This window comes from Nerophis ophidion, linkage group LG21 (assembly GCF_033978795.1).
Source record: "Nerophis ophidion isolate RoL-2023_Sa linkage group LG21, RoL_Noph_v1.0, whole genome shotgun sequence".
NCBI classification, from domain to species: domain Eukaryota; kingdom Metazoa; phylum Chordata; class Actinopteri; order Syngnathiformes; family Syngnathidae; genus Nerophis; species Nerophis ophidion.
In genome coordinates, this window is record NC_084631.1 from 8,945,074 (window position 1) to 8,962,580 (window position 17,507).

General features: G+C 40.7%; 1 protein-coding gene across 3 annotated transcripts in view; it reads left to right on the forward strand.

Annotated features, from left to right (window-relative positions):
• The window catches only part of atp2c1 (ATPase secretory pathway Ca2+ transporting 1), a 74,150-nt gene that overhangs the window by 38,097 nt on the left and 18,546 nt on the right, over positions 1-17,507 (forward strand). For all 3 annotated transcript variants that reach the window (XM_061881778.1, XM_061881777.1, XM_061881779.1), the window contains exons 2-10: positions 8,630-8,734; positions 8,873-8,989; positions 11,264-11,353; positions 11,497-11,532; positions 11,609-11,670; positions 11,744-11,852; positions 11,929-12,084; positions 12,158-12,226; positions 16,275-16,350. In XM_061881778.1, the coding sequence (XP_061737762.1) occupies positions 8,666-8,734; positions 8,873-8,989; positions 11,264-11,353; positions 11,497-11,532; positions 11,609-11,670; positions 11,744-11,852; positions 11,929-12,084; positions 12,158-12,226; positions 16,275-16,350 (784 nt within the window). In that variant the 5' untranslated portion in view covers positions 8,630-8,665. The remainder of the gene's footprint in view (positions 1-8,629; positions 8,735-8,872; positions 8,990-11,263; positions 11,354-11,496; positions 11,533-11,608; positions 11,671-11,743; positions 11,853-11,928; positions 12,085-12,157; positions 12,227-16,274; positions 16,351-17,507) is intronic.

Below are 17,507 nucleotides of genomic sequence, written 5' to 3' on the forward strand. Positions count from 1 at the left end.
TCTTCATTTTACTCGTCGGCGTCGCCATGGCTGTATTTTCCTCGTTCTTCTGCACTCTAAAAGCCGTAGATGTTATTGTCACATATGCATGTACAGTAGATGGCAGTATTGTCCTGTTTAAGAGTGTCACAACATTGCTGTTTACAGCAGACGAACTGCTTTACGGTAGACTAAAACGTGACTGCTGTTGTGTGTTGTTACCGCGCTGGGAGGATGTTAATGAAACTGCCTAACAATAAACCCACATATGAAACCAAGAACTCGCCCTCGATCATTCTACAGATATAACGTCATTGGGCAGGCTCGCTTTTTATATTTTGGGAAAGTGGATGTGAAAACAGGCTGTCGACACGTCACTCAGGTCCTGAATTTCGGGAGATTTTCGGGAGAAAATTTGTCCCGGGAGGTTTTCGGGAGAGGCGCTGAATTTCGGGAGTCTCCCGTAAAATCCGGGAGGGTTGGCAAGTATGTCTTGATGTACAAACACCAAAACCAGTGAATTTGGCATGTTGTGTAAATCTTAAATAAAAACAGAATACAATATTTAAAAATCCTTTTCAACTTATATTCAATTGAATGGACTGTAAAGACAAGATATTTAATGTTCGAACTGAGAAACAAATTTTTTTTTGTGCAAATGATCATTAACTTTTAATTTAATGGCAGCAACACATTGCAAAAAAGTTGGCACAGGCATTTATACCACTGTGTTTCATAGCCTTTCCTTTTAATAACACTCAGTAAATGTTTGGCACTGAGGAGACCAATTTTTTGACCTTTTTTAGGTGGAATTATTTCCCATTCTTGCTTGATGTACAGCTTAAGTTGTTCAACAGTCAATAGTCTCTGTTGCACCACACATTTTCAATGGGAGTTGCCACCTCATCGCAGGACTTAAAGCACATGTTAGTTATATTTTTTGTGCTAACTACTAGAGATTAATAGATTTTTGGCCTGGCCGACTATTGGCTGATATTTGGCATTTTAACGTACAGAATATAAAGCTTATTTTTCCGAAAACAAAAACAGAACTGCATCAACAGATAAAATATATACACACATATGATACCAATATTTAGTGTATAAAAAAATAAATAGTAAAGTACATAGTAATAACTACTGCTTAAGCACCGGTTCTTTTTGTGACAGAGATGGATATCACCGCTAAAAATCCAACCTTTGTGTAAAAATGTTGATAAATAAGAGAATTATCATTTAAGTAAAGAAGAGCAGGCAGCACGTCACACATTCTCATACATCCATCAATCAATCAATCAATGTTTGTGATTTAGGGCTATATAGATAATTGTCTCAAAGAGCTGCACAAACCACAACGACATCCTCGGTTGAGGGCAAGGAAAAACTCACCCCAGTGGGACGTCGGTGGCAGTGACAATGATGACTATGAGAAACCTTCGAGAGGACAGGTGTGGACTACAGGCAGGCCAGTCTAGTACCCGCACTCTTACTATGAAGCCACGTTGTTGTAACACGTGGCTTGGCATTGTCTTGCTAAAATAAGCAGGGGTGTCCATGATAACGTTGCTTGGATGGCAACATATGTTGCTCCAAAAGCTGTATGTACCTTTCAGCATTAATGGTGCCCTCACAGATGTGTAACTTGCCCATGCCTTGGGCACTAATACACCCCCATACCATTACAGATGCTGGCTTTTCAACTTTACGCCGATAACAATCAGGATGGTTATTTTCCTCTTTGTTCCGGAGGACACAACGTCCACAGTTTCCAAAAACAATTTTAAATGTGGACTCGTCAGACCACAGAACACTTTTCCACCTTGCATCAATCCATCTTAGATGAGTTTGGACCAAGCGAAGCAGACGGTGTTTCAGGGTGTTGATAAATGGCTTTCGCTTTGCATAGTAGAGTTTTAACTTGCATTTACCGATGTAGTGACAAACTGTAGTTATTGACAGTGGTTTTCTGAAGTGTTCCTGAGCCCAAGTGGTGATATCCTTTACACACTGATGTTGCTTTTTGATGCAGTACCGCCGCAGGGATCAAAGGTCCGTAATATCATTGCTTACGTGCAGTGATTTCTCCAGATTCTCTGAACCTTTTGATGATATTACGGACTGCAAATGGTGAAATCCCTAAATTCCCTGCAATAGCTGGTTGAGAAATGTTTTTTCTTAAACAGTTGGACAATTTGCTCACGCATTTGTTCACAAAGTGGTGACTTTCGCTCCATCCTTGTTTGTGAATGACTGAGCATTTCATGGAAGCTGATTTTATCCCCAATCATGGCACCCACCTGTTCCCAATTATCCTGTTCACTGTGGGGTGTTCCATATAAGTGTTAAATTAGCATTCCTCTACGTTCTCAGTCTTTTTTGCCACTTGTGCTAGATTTTTTGAAACATGTTGCAGGCATCAATTCCAAATGAGCTAATATTTGCAAAAAACAACAGTTTACCAGTTCAAACTTTAAGCAGTCTATTCAATTGAATATAGGTTGAAAAGTATTTGCAAATAATTGTATTCTGTTTTTATTTACGATTTACACAACGTGCTAACGTCACTGGGTTTGGGTTTTGTACATTTCCAAACTTTTGGGGCCCCATGACCTTTTTATGAGTGAATTCTTTTTGTCAGACCTTTATGCGTGAGATGGCACTTTAGGAGGAACTCATTCAAAGAATGTGATTTTTCTCACAATGTCCGGAATAAAAAGTAGCTTCTCACTAATCATTCAGGACATTCCGACTGACAACTTTTTTTTTGTCCAAGTTCTGGTTGTCCCACACGCAAACTGGGAGACAGGCGTGCATTGTGGGCGAGAGCAGCTTTTAGAAGAATGTGCTGACTATGCGTTGTTGCCACACGTTAAGCAATTAAAGTTGCATCAGTGGCCGTCTCTCTCTGTCCACAAGGGGGCATTACATTTCCATCCATCCATCCATTTTCTACCCCGTGTCTCTTTCGGGGTCGCGGGAGGTGCTGGAGCTTATCTCAGCTGCATTCGGGTGGTAGGCGGGGTACACCCTGGACAAGTCGCCACCTCATCACAGGGCCAACACAGACAGACGACATTCACACAATTAACACAGGAAGTGTGGGGTGCCCCGCCTATTTGAGAACTTTTAGATCGTGCCAACTATGCATCTGCGTGCTAACAATGTCAGCCCTAATATACATTTCTGTATAGCACTTTGTATTGTGTTCAAAGCAGGGTTTCACCTCGACTGCCAAGATATCTGTGGTGGTGGTCACCATGACGTCATCGAATAATTAGCATTTTTAATGATGTATAATATTTCTTTAAAAAGGCTAAAAACTACCATAGACATACTTAAAAACAAATGTAGTTATTATCAATCAATCAATCAATGTTTACTTATATAGCCCTAAATCACTAGTGTCTTAAAGGGCTGCACAAACCACCACGACATCCTCGGTAGGCCCACATAAGGACAAGGAAAACTCACACCCAGTGGGACATCGGTGACAATAATGACCCAGTGGGACGTCGGTGAAGATGATGACTATGAGAACCTTAGAGAGGAGGAAAGCAATGGATGTCGAGCGGGTCTAACATGATACTGTGAGAGTTCAATCTACAATGGATCCAACACAGTCGCGAGAGTCCAGTCCAAAGCGGATCCAACACAGCAGCGAGAGTCCTGTTAACAGCGGCATTATTAATTTGTATGAACGTGTGTGTGTGTGTGGATATTTATACAGTCGTGGTCAAAAGTTTACATACACTTGTGAAGGACATAATGTTATGGCTGTCTTGAGTTTCCAATAATTTCTGCAACTCTTATTTTTTTGTGAGAGTGATTGGAGCACATACTTGTTTGTCACAAAAAACATGCATGAAGATTGGTTCTTTTATGAATTCATTATGGGTCTATTGAAAATGTGACTACCGTATTTTCCGCGCTATAAGCCGCCCCGTGTTATAAGCCGCACCTTCAATGAATGGCATATTTAAAAACTTTGTTAACCTATAAGCCACACCGGGTCATAAGCCGCGCCCACGCTGTGCTAAAGGGAATGTCAAAAAAACAGTCAGGTCAGTCAAACTTTAATAATACAAACCAGTGTGCAAATGTGCAATCACAACAATAGTAACACTCAAAATATTGCAGAGCAATAGCAACATCAATAACTCAACGTTGCTCGAACGTTAATGTCACAGCACACAAAATAAACATTTAAAGCTCCCTTTCAGAAGTTATTCCTCATCCATAAATCCCTCGAATTCTTCTTCCTCGGTGTCTGAATTAAAAAATTGGGCGAATACGGCATCCAAAACCGCGGGCTCCGTCTCGTCGAAGTCATCAGAGTCAGTGTCGCTGTTGCTGTCCGGCAGTTCCATGAATCCTGCCTTCCTGGCCGGATCTTTTTTTCAGCTACCTTGTTTTTACAACATGCGTGGAAAGTAGCCAGCTTTTCTTGAAAGTCTTTTGGCAGTTGCTGTGAAATAGTAGTCCGTGTGCGGATGGAGAGATTGCGTCTTTTCATGAACCGGAAACACCAAGAAGCACCACCTTTTAAAATCATGCAAGTGAAGTTCGCTTGCTAGCTCTGTTGCCTTCATTCGAATGGTGATGGTACTGACACTTCTGCTTGCTGCTCTCTGCTCAACTACCCACTGTTCGAGTTTGTCCTCCAACTGTTGCCATCTTGCTTCGTTCCCTCGGAAACTCTGTTGTCTTCTTTACTTGGCGCAGGTCATCTTGTTGCTTCCTCCACCTACGCACCATTGATTCATTTATGTTCAATTCTCTCGCTGCTGCTCTATTTCCGTGTTCTTCTGCGTGACTTACTGCCTTGAGTTTGAATTCTGCGTTGTACGCGTGTTTCTTAGTAGGAGCCATTTTGTGGTCGTCTTTACAGAAACACACAAATGAAATGAATCGGATTAGCCACGCGCTTCTTGTTCTACGGGGGCGGGTGCTAACCTTGGCGGTTGCGGACCGTAGAAGAAGAAGCGCTTCCTCTTTCCAGGTGGGCGGGTGCTTACCTTGGCGGTTGCTTACCGTAGAAGAAGAAGCGCTTTCTCTTCTACGGGGGAAAAAAGATGGCGGCTGTTTACCGTAGTTGCGAAACCTAAACTCTATGAAAATAAATATTTATATTAATACATATATATATATATATATATATATATATATATATATATATATATATATATATATATATATATATATATATATATATATATATATATATATATATATATATATATATATATATATATATATATATATATATATATATATATATATATATATATATATATATATATATATATATATATATATATATATATATATATATATATATATATATATATATATATATATATATATAAGGCCCACCGGGTTATAAGCCGCACTGTCACCTTTTGAGAAAATGTGTGGTTTTAGGTGCGGCTTTTAGCGCGGAAAATACGGTAAATCTACTGGGTCAAAGGTATACATACAGCAACATAAATTATACATTTTGGTGATGTAGAAAAGGTACAATCAAATTAGCTTCACTGCATGGCCTCTTAGCTTCATGTGACTGATTATGATTGATTACACCTGTTGAATTCTCTGAGCCCATTTAAATAGGGCTCGTGATGCAGTCATTCGACTCAGTTACAAGCGCGACAATGGGAAAGTCAAAGGAACTCAGAACAGAACTGAAAAAACGAATCATACTTGAACAAGTCAGGAAAGTCACTTGGAGCCATTTCAAAGCAGCTTCAGGTGCCAAGAGCAACTGTGTAAACAATTGTAAGTATAAAGTGCATGGGACAGTTTTGTCACTGCCACAATCAGGAAGAAAACACAACCTGTCACCTGTTGCTGAAAGAAAATTGGTCAGGATGATTAAGAGTCAACCGGAAATCACCAAAAAGCAAGTCTGCGATGAATTGGAAGCTACTGGAACACAGGTGTCAGTGTCCACAGTCAAGCAAGATCTGCATCGCCATGGACTGAGAGGCTACAATGCAAGAAGGAAGACCTGGCTCCAGTTTGCTGCTGATCACATGGATAAAGATAAGACCTTCCAAAGGAAAGTTCTGTGGTCAGGTGAAACAAAAGTGTAGCTGTTTGGCCACAATACCCAGCAATATCTTTGGAGGAGAAAAACTAAGGCCTTAAATTCCAGGAACACCATCCCACTGTCAAGCATGGTGGTGGTATTATTTTGCTCTGTGCCAGTTTTGCAGCCAGTGAAAATGGTGCTCTACAGAGAGTAAATGGGACAATGAAAAAGGAGGATTACCTCCAAATTATTCAGGAAAACCTAAAATGATCAGCCCAGAGGTACGGTCTTGGGCGCAGTTGGTTGTTCCTACAGGACAATGACTCCAAACACACATCAAAAGTGTGTCAAGCATGGTGGTGGTATTATTTTTGCTCTGTGCCAGTTTTGCAGCCAATGAAAATGGTGCTCTACAGAGAGTAAATGGGACAATGAAAAAGGAGGATTACCTCCAAATTCTTCAGGACAACCTAAAATTATCAGCCCAGAGGTTGGGTCTTGGGCGCAGTTGGTTGTTCCTACAGGACAATGACTCCAAACACACATCAAAAGTGGTAAAGGAATGGCTGTATCAGGTTAGAATTACGGTTTTAGAATGGCCTTCCCAAAGTCCTGACTTAAATCCCATTGAGAACCTGCGGACAATGCTGAAGAAACAAGTTCATGCTAGAAAACCAACGAATTTAGCTGAACTGCACCAATTTTGTCAAGAGGAGTGGTCAAAAATTCAACTAAAATCTTGCCGGAAGCTTGTGGATCGCTACCAAAAGCGCCTTATTGCAGTGAAACTTGCCAAGGGATGAAATATTAAAATTGCTGTATGTATACTTTTGACCCAGCACATTTTCAGTAGACCCATAATAAATTCATAAAAGAAGCAAACTTCATGATTTTTTTGTGACAAGTATGAGCTCCAATCACTCAATCACAAAAAAATAAGAGTTGTATAAATTATTGGAAACTCAAGAGAGCCATAACATTACTTTTGACCGCGACTGTATGTTTATGTATATATGTACGTGTGTATGTACATATGTATGTTGCTTACGAAAGAATTTGCTTCGGGATACAAACTTTTTGATTCGCGAACCCTGTTCAAGAGCCAATTGTTTAATTTAAAGTTAAAGTACCAATGATTGTCACACACAGACACACTAGGTGTGGGGAAATTAGTCCTCTGAATTTGACCCATCCCCTTGTTCACCCCCTGGGAGTTGAGGGGATCAGTGGGCAGCCTGGGAATCATTTTTGGTGATTTAACCCCCAATTCCAACCCTTGATACTGAGTGCAGAGCAGGGAGGTAATGGGTCCCATTTTTATAGTCTATGGCAGTGGTCCCCAACCTTATTGTAGCTGCGGACCGGTCAACGCTTGATAATTTGTCCCACGGCCCGGCGGCAGTGGGGGTTGGGGGGGATCTTTTTTTTTTTTCTTTGTCATGAAAAAGGGAGTTTTTTGGGGGTTGGTGCACTAATTGTAAGTGTATCTTGTGTTTTTTATGTTGATTTAATTAAAAAATAATAATAATAAATTATAAAAAATTCTTCTGAGGCCCAGTACCAATCGAGCCCGGTGGTTGGGGACCACTGGTCTATGGTATGACCCGGCTGGGGTTTGAACTCACAACCTACCGCTCTCGGGGCGGACATTCTAACCACAAGGCCACTGAGGTTGTACTGCATTTGTAAATCAATTTAAAGCACTCTGAGTAAAAAGGCATAATATTGTAAGGAAAAGCTGAAATGTTTATGCTAACAAATAACGCAAACATTTGTCTTTGAATAATGCTTTTGTAGCCTTTGGAAGAAAAAAAAAGATGATTATCAAAGTGGGTCCCTTGAACCATTCTGACGTAAACAACAATAGTGATAGATAAGACCTACAAGCTGCAACTACTCATGATGCACCAATAAAGACTTTAAAATAGTCAAGCTCTTACTGTAATTGTCTGCATTGTTTCACTGTCCTAAAATGAAATATTTTAGGATATATCATCCAAGTGACTATTGTGTGGTGAACCTTCTAGATGTATTTCTTGTGCATTTGTGTTTATTACACTTGGGGATAGGTTGTCTGGTAACACACTAAATTGGTCATACTGTGTGAATGTGAGTGTGAATCTTGTCTGTGTTGGCCCTGCGATGAGGTGGTGACATGTTCAGGGTGTACCCCGCCTTTCGCCCAAGTGCAGCTAGGATAGGCCTTGGCACCCTCCATGACCCTGAGAGGGACAAGCAGTTGAAAAGGGATGGATGGATGGCTTAGTATTTCTATGGTTTGAATTTTGTACCGAAAATTAACCGAGCCTTGACATTGATACAAAGGTACAAAGTGTGCTGTGTTGCGCCTATAATTAGTAATATTGTAGAGAAAGTCATACCTTGTCATACGCCTGTACAGCATTTCGGTTCTAGGTCTTCAGCATTCTTACACAGTCTCTACACTGACTCTGGATGATGATGATAATGCAATCCACCGTTGTCTATATGATGTCACGGTGTGCCAGCCAATGTTGCAGCTCAGTGACCTGTGTTTGTGTGTGTGTGTGTGCGTGTGTGTGTGTGTGTGTGTGTGTGTGTGTGTGTGTGTGCGTGTGTGTATGTGTGTGTGTGTTGCAGCTTTCCAATGCACAACAGAACAGTGAAGATGACAACATGGTTCCTGTGCTAAGCTCCAAAAAAGCGAGTGAACTGCCCGTCAATGAAGTGGCGTGCGCTCTTCAGGTATGGGGAGCACGCCGTGGTTCCGCCCATGCACAAAAAGACATGGCTGTGGCTTTCCGGCACTTTGAACTTTTTAAAGACTGTTGCCCGACACCAAGATGGAGGCTGAACGCTTGTCTTGTTGTGTCGACGCTGCAGGCCAACCTTCAGTATGGGCTGAGCGATGAGGAAGTGGTGCGCCGCAGGATCTACCATGGCTGGAACGAATTTGACATCAGCGAAGAGGAGCCATTGTGGAGGAAGTACATCTCCCAGGTAAGCCGCCGCGTCACATGGCCCCAAGCCATCTTGAGTCAGCAAGTGGGAAGCTGTTCTGGACAAACTGGTTAGGACAGAAGTCCAATAATGTGACACCGCACGGGTTCAGATCGGGTTGGTTGTTTCTCCCAAACACTCCCATCCAGTTCACACGATTGTTGCCAACATGGGTGTGAAGTCTCCCAGTAGAACTACAGAGTCACTAATGGGGATACTCCAGCGCCCCATTATTGACTCCAAAAAGGCAGGGACCTCCTTCCACGACCCTAAAACGCAGAGAAGTAACGCTCTCGTTCTGTGGGGATGACCTCAACACGTAGACATCAAGCGTGTAGTCTTTTCTCTGCAACAACTCCAGAGAAGAATAACGTCAAGCCCTTTTTGAGGATTTCAGTTCCAAAATCGTTGGAACTCATCTCAACCAATTGGTTAGTCAGAACTTGTCAGCCTCTTGCCGTAAGCTCAGGCTCTGATGTTCATTTCCAGGAACCAGATTTAGCCTGGGTCCTGTTTACACTGCATACCAAATCAGATTTTTTTGCCCCCTAGTGACAAAGATTTGATACGAAATGCTTCAAATCAGAAGTACTTTATTAATCCCCAAGGGGAAATAATTCTGATCTTTTGGCATCGGATTCAGGCCACGTCAGGAGGTCGTCCTGAATCCGATTGGAATCTGATCTTTTCAAATGTGACTTCAGTCTATAAACGCAATGCGACCTGAATGTGACCCAGATGTGTCTCCTTTTTCCGTCAGCTTTGGGCGAGCTACGTCATTTGTTTGCGCGGGAAAAAATACAGACACCAGCGGGAATGGATATTTCATCACAACACCCGGTTTTGGTTTTCATTTAAGACAACCGAATTATTGGTGCATCACTTGTCAGTAGTGCGCAAATAGGCTATATGTAATACATGACGGAATATTTTGATTCTGAAGGAATAGCGATTGTTGAAAGACGCAGTGGCGCATTTGACTACATGTGAGTTGAAAAATAAAGCTCCCGTAGATCCACGCTGATGTCCGCGTCGCCTCTTATTAACAGCCTTAAAAATATTAGAACCCTCTCAAATATGTTACACTATATACATCCATTCATTCATTAATATATTTTAATTTATTTTCGATTAAAAACAATTTTTTTTAATGTGATGTGACTTTGTTTTATTTTGTAATAGTGGCGACTTCCTCCCGGTCAACTTCCTTTGTTTGCATGTGAAGTCGAAGCCATGTTGGTACCTGTGCGCGTTTACACTGGAGTCTTATAAAAATCAAATTTTACTTGCAGTGTAAAAGTCAGCTGGAAAAAATCTGATTTTGAAAAAATCAGCTTTGGGCCACTTCGGCCTGCAGTGAAAACTTAGTCCAAATCAGTGTGAAGCTCTCTCGGTTTCCAGGAAAAGGCACAGCCCGTATTTCAAGGACTACAGCACGCTCCAGTATATAAGCGGCACATACTAAATTTTAGAACAAATATTTTCCATATATTAGCCACATTGGCTTCTGTAGCCGAGGATCGGACCGCCAAGTGCCCTGCCTTCGGCTGCCGCCCAGCTCACATTGCACCCGACCTCTATGGCCCCTGCTATGGGTGGTGAGCCCATTGGAGAGGTGACCCACGTTGCCTCTTCGGGCTGTGCCCGGCTGGGCTGGGGAAAGGGAAGTCTGGGTTTCCCTGCTTAGGCTGTTGCCCCCGCAACCCGACCTCGGATAAGCGGAAGAAAATGGATGGATGGATGGATAGCCACATTGGACTAAAAGCCGCAGATATTCGTTGTGAAATTAGTTATTTACATAGAAATATTTTGTAAATATTTATTTACGTACTTTTGTTTCCAAACGGTGTCTGTAACACGGCAGTAAAATGGCTGATCAAACTAATGGACCCACTAGTTGCGGAAGCTAGCTCTCTAATCAGCTAAACAGACTCAATAACGCCACGGTGGCGTTTTGGTGAATTTACGAAACTGAAACAATACAAAAAGAATGCAGTTGTAAGTTAATAATTTTAACACAGATACTTGTCTCTTATACCATAATGCTAACGTTTTATGCCAGAAGTTCAGGTCAAAGTTTTCCGTGGGAATTTTCTAGTATATAAATGTAGTTGTAATATATTTCTATGAATGGACTACTAGTAATGATGTGCGTATATTAATGCAGTAGTGATGTATGTACAGTACATGAATGTACTAATAGTAATGTGCGTGTATTGTAATGTAATAGTAATGATGTGTATATTAATATAGTAGTAATGTGTACTCATTCAGTTTAAAGATCCGCTCATCCTGCTGCTGCTGGCTTCAGCCGTCATCAGCGTTCTCATGCGCCAGCTTGATGACGCCATCAGCATCACTGTGGTACGTTCAGAGCCGCTCCTTCTCAAAAACTCACTCAATTGATTCCTTGACGTCACCAAGGAAAATCTGATTGAGTCAGACAATAGCATTGTGTGGTGTGCCTACCAAAAGACAGACCGATGTTGTTTTTGCTTCCCTGACAGGCCATCATCATTGTAGTGACCGTCGCGTTCGTCCAGGTGAGTCTGGCAGGTTCGCGTGGTGCATGATGGGAAGAGAAATCCTCCCAAACACTCCCCTCTGTTGATTCTTTAGGAGTATCGCTCGGAGAAGTCTCTAGAGGAGCTCGGCAAGCTGGTTCCTCCGGAATGTCACTGGTATGACGTGCAGCCCTCGTGAATTCTTCAGGAATGTGCAGATACATGTTGTGACCACTAGGTGACGTTTTAGTGTCAGGCAAGGTCAGCCGCAGCACATGTTGGCCAGAGAACTGGTGCCTGGAGACACCGTCTGTCTGTCAGTGGGGGAGAGGGTCCCGGCAGACCTCCGCCTCTTTGAGGTGAGCGTGCGTGATCGTGTGTGCGCCGCTCAGACAAGCTGCCTCGCTGCCTTGATTGACGCTCCTGATCCACCAGGCCAGCGACCTTTCTGTGGACGAGTCCAGTCTGACAGGGGAGACGGCGCCTTGCTCAAAGTCCACCACGCACCAGCCGGCGGCTACCAATGGAGACATCGCTTCCCGCAGCAACATCGCCTTCATGGGCACACTGGTGCGCTGCGGCCGAGCCAAGGTAGCTACACGACGCACGTACCACACTGGAAGCTACCGGCACTCAGCGTTCCTTTGTCCTTGCTGTCTGGCAGGGAATCGTCATCGGAACAGGAGAGAACTCAGAGTTTGGGGAGGTGTTCAAGATGATGCAAGCAGAGGAGGTACGTACGTACCAACACACACACCAGGGATTACAGACGTCCGCTATTTAGCAGAATTTCGCTATTCTTCTAGCCCGGTGATTCTCAAACTGTAGTGGTACGTGGGCTCTATGTAGGGGTACACCAAAGAATCACTTAATTAAATATGGGGATGTTCCGATGCTGTTAAAGCACTTTTTGGAGGTATCGTAATTATGGCAAAAATGATCATCACAAATATTTTGGTTGATATTATAATCACGATTAATTACACAATCATTCATTATTTTAAGAACAAAATTATTTATTGTACCACCAAAACGTAACTTGGAATAATTAAAAAAACTGAATGTAAATTGGTAACATATAATCCACAACAAATAAAACAATAGCAATAACAATCAGTTTACAAAATATAGCAATATAGAAAACAATTCCCTCAGTTCTTCAGTTTAAATTGTTTTTAATTCAGTTTTTTCCCTGATAAACTTGTTTTACCAGCAGTGACTATGTGCTTTTTGTATAAAATACATTTTTAATTACAGTAAATGCAGAAATCCTCACATTTTTGGGTGAAATACAACTTGAGACAATTTTGACCAGTATTTTAGGTCAGAGCATAAAAATTATGAAATATATAAATTGGTGCGTTGAGTACATTTTGCTTTTGAAAGTTACTTTTTTGAAACCTTTTATTTTGTTAGCGCTGTCAAACCGGATGTGGCACACCCCGCTATTAATGTGAAGGGGAGAAGTGTGCTCTGCTGTTCTCGGCTGGACGAGTAAAGATTGGATCTGAGGGTGTTAAGGGTGATTCTCAAGTTGCGACCACTGTATGTTGTTGTTACATCCATGATGTCGTTCACAACAACACAAGCAGATGAGATGTGTTGTGGGTGCATGAATCGTTCTTGCTAACTTTAGCTTGGTAGTATAGTCGCTATTTTAAGTGGCCGTCTTCACATTATTTAGTTCAGAACAGGGCGGTTGAGTGTGTCGGGGATAAATGAGCGCTACCGGACTCATTATTTTCCCAAAGAAATGTTCCTTCTCCTCACCATGACAACATTTCACTTACATTTATGTCAATTTCCCTGATACAGTGGATTATTTTTTCTTTCTTTCTTTTGCGTGTTAAACTTTAGCTGTTTGAACTAACTTTGATACTGTTATTTTTAAATCTATCTGTTACAGAAATAAAAGTAATATCATTTATACTTCTTTTCATGATTTTAATCATGATTTACAACACTAAACACACAAAAGTATTCTAGATGTAGTGGCATGGCCAAAGTTGCCTAAAAAGCACTACAAAGTAAGATCATGAATTTATTAAGCCCTTACTGAAAGCTGTTTGCTGTGTGCACGCACTGATCGACATCAGCTGTTTGCAACATGTTTGCTCGTTATGTTTGAACGCTGTCTTTTTTTATGGAAATTGCATTGATTTAGAGTTTCAGTCCAATATTTTCAATATTTTCATCCACTGCAATGAAACTCCAAAGCATCGCAGTGTTTATACCACAATAGCAGCGTTCAAACGTATTAACAAGCACACGTGTTGCAAATAGCTGATGTTGATCAGCACGTGCATGCTGCGAGCAGCTGTCTGAGCGCATGCAGCCATCCCACAGCGATTTGACTGCCTTACAAGACCAGCGCTTGTCAGAACAGAAAGTTCCACATAAAGTCCAGAAATAAAGCGAACTTCTGATTCCTTGTCCACCAGCAAACATAAACAGGCGTCCTACCTTTTCTCCCTAGCGGTGTTTGGGCAGGTGCCCTGTGTGGCGTGATGTCTTCCTTGCTGATAGCGTCGTCCTGTGGCTTGAATTCAACTTTATTTTTTGTTGCCAAAATGTAGTGACTCCAAATTGGCCTGTCGCTCAAAAGTAAAAAGCTGGGTTTGGCTTCTTGTTTCGCCAGTGAAGCACACACAAAGTCCCTGGATGTAATGTTGTGAGTGATCTAATGAAGTAGCACAATGTTCAAAAAGAAATTTGCTTAGTTTATCTGTAGACAGCTTGTAGTTGAAGTATCTAAAGCTTTCAATAGCTTCCTGTAGCACTCAACAAAGCGTTCAAAAAAATCCAAAGTCTCTTATAAAGTGTGTAATACAGCTTGTAACAGAGGTCACCTGGCTTAATTTTCTCCCCCCGCCATGCCAAATGCAGGTAACAACGTCCCTTGTATAGTGCCAGCCTTTAATGTGACATATTCCGTATTTTTCGGACTATAAGTCACAGTTTTTTTTCCATGGTTTGGCCGGGGGTGCGACTTATACTCAGGAGCGACTTATGTGTGAAATTATTAACACATTACCGTAAAATATCAAATAATATTATTTAGTTAATTCACGTAAGAGACTAGATTTATAAGATTTAATGGGATTTAGCGATTAGGAGTGACAGATTGTTTGGTAAATATATAGCATGTTTTATATGTTATAGTTATTTGAATGACTCTTACCATAATATGTTATGTTAACATAACAGGCACCTTTTCCGTTGGTTATTTATGCGTCATATAACGTACACTTATTCAGCCTGTTGTTCACTATTCTTTATTTATTTTAAACTGCCTTTCAAATGTCTATTCTTGATGTTGGGTTTAATCAAATAAATTTTCCCCAAAAAATGTGACTTATAGTCCAGTGCGACTTATATGTTTTTTTTCTTTATTATGCATTTTCAGCAGTTGCGACTTATACTCTGGAGCGACTTATAGTCCGAAAAATACAATGCCTGCATTCTGTGAATACACACTCATAAATGCACCACGTGACCTTATATACACATTTCTGGCTCCTACAACATGTATTAACAAGCTTCATGACATAATTAAATAAACAAACTTGCAGCAAGTACCATGGATGTAATCTTACAACCATGACTTTACGGAGTTCAACAAAATATTGGAGTTTTTACAATTACAATTTTTTATAGTATCTAATACAGGGGTCACAGGGTTAATTGTAATTTTTTCCTGAGGAAACTCTCCTGTAGGAATCAAAGTACTATCTATCCACAAACTTGTGGGTCTACTTTAACTTTGAGAGAGTGAGAGAGAGAGAGAGAGAGAGAGAGACTATTTTAAACTCTTATATTATCTAAAGATGCAACAAAATTATACATTCCAATTATTTTTGTTAAAATGAAAACATACTAAAATACTTGCTTGACTCATGATTTAAAAGCACGTTTTCCATCAAGTTATACGCTGTAAAAATTGAAATAGAAATTACGGTAACATTTTACTGTAAAAAAAAGTTGTACCAACTATACATTTACAGTACCGCAGTACACTGTGAATACAACTGTAGATTTTGCGGTAAAAAACTTTTTACCATTTTACCATTGGGAAAAAAAAAAAAGCAGTGGTAAATTTTTTCGTTTATCTTAAGCCGTTTTTTACGATTAAATTCTGGGGACTGAGCTGTGACTTGGCCCTTATTTAGTGTAACTGCGGCCTGCGCGGCTAATCGTTACGTATCATATAGCAATCTCAAATCCTAAAATAAAGAACAGCGCGATCACAAAAACGACAGTGAAGCAAACACACATTGGGCACCACAAGTAGCAACTTCATGTAAGCAAGCAGAAGTGTCTCTGTTCATCTCCTGGGGAAACAAACGGTGTGAAAGTATAAAAAAATGTACATTCAATTTGACATTTATAATCAATTAGAGGCCTTTCTTAGCTGTGAGCCGCCATAGCTGCTAGTAGAAGTCATCAACATATTTAGTGACGAGGTTCAAAAGTCAATAGGGCCCAGCTTCATCCCGGCTTTACCTCTAGCAGCCCTTGGGTAAATTGAGTTTGAGACCCCTGATCTAACCGATAAAAAACATTGGTAAGTTTTCTTGCGTTTTTACAGAAAATCTATGTAGGAAATACCTTCCAAGGCATCTTAAAAGTGGCAACATCCCTTCAACTTCACAAGGAGGATGCCCCCAAACTCCCAAAAGGGCCCCCAGCTGATATTTTTCAATTATTCTGTTTTTTTTTTTTTTTACCTCACTGGGATCCCACACAAACACACTCAACCTATTTATTATTGTATTCCTCAGGCTCCGAAGACGCCACTGCAGAAGAGCATGGACCTCCTGGGGAAGCAGCTGTCGCTTTATTCCTTCGGCATCATCGGTCAGTCAGTATGACACGTGTGGCTGTCTCTCGTGATGAGCCAATCGATCGGCTTCTGATCAATATCGGCCAATTTTCATGCGTAATCACAATTGATGATTAATACCTTTTTTAAAAAAGGACATTTGCACTTTTTGGAAGGAATTTTGACTGTCATTCACAATTTTTCTGTAGGACAACAATTACATCAAATCAAACTTTTCATACCCAGGCAAGTGGCAAATACAAAGTGTTGTCCAAAAAAATAGATACAGAACAGAAGAAAACATACACACACATACTCACAAACACACACACAGCACTACTGGCGATAACAAAAAAAAACAAGAACGCATGTTTTTTTGTAATGCACTCTAATGCATAAATAAGGAAGAGGTGAAATTCCTAAATTTCTTGCTAGAGCTTGTTGAGAAATGTTCTTTAACTGTTGGACAATTATATGGACTTCTGCTTATTTATGTTTTTGTTTTACTACTTTTGACTTTCACCAACTCAGAGGCGATCCAGCAGCTCAATATGTCAATATTGCAGCATAAGCTAGTTAGCGCTCTGTGATCATGGCACCGCTAAAAATAGTTTGTCTGTGCTAGTGCTTATAATAACAATATTGGTAATACTTGGTTGATATTCAGGTCAAAATATGTAAATGGTGTATTGTTGGGCGTTTTTTTTTAATGATTTAGAAGCAGAATAGATTACTCCCATTATCTGCATCACTCGCCACCCGGAGCTGATTATTACAAATTTAAAAATTCTTGTTTTTGTCTCTCATAAGGATTGTGAATGTTAGGCAAAATTCCCCAAAAAGTGCAGTTCCCCTTTATTGCTAAACAAAAGTGCTGACCCTTTTTGGCTTATACTGTATTTTTGAGTCCCCCAGTTGACTAGCTAACAGCTAAATGTGTGGAGACACTCCCTTAAGGCAGGGGTTCTTAACCTTTTTGACTTTGGGGCCCAACTTTCCGACTACATACAATGAAATAATAATGAATACGTTTATTAACTAAGTTGTCAATGGAATTAAAGTACAAATGAATATACAGCTTTACCACTTTAGTCCTACTTTTTGCCCTTGAGCATTTTCTTTACGACTTTAGCTCCAGACGTATTGTCTTTGTTTGATATTGCCATTAGAATGCAAAAAAAACTGACAAAGT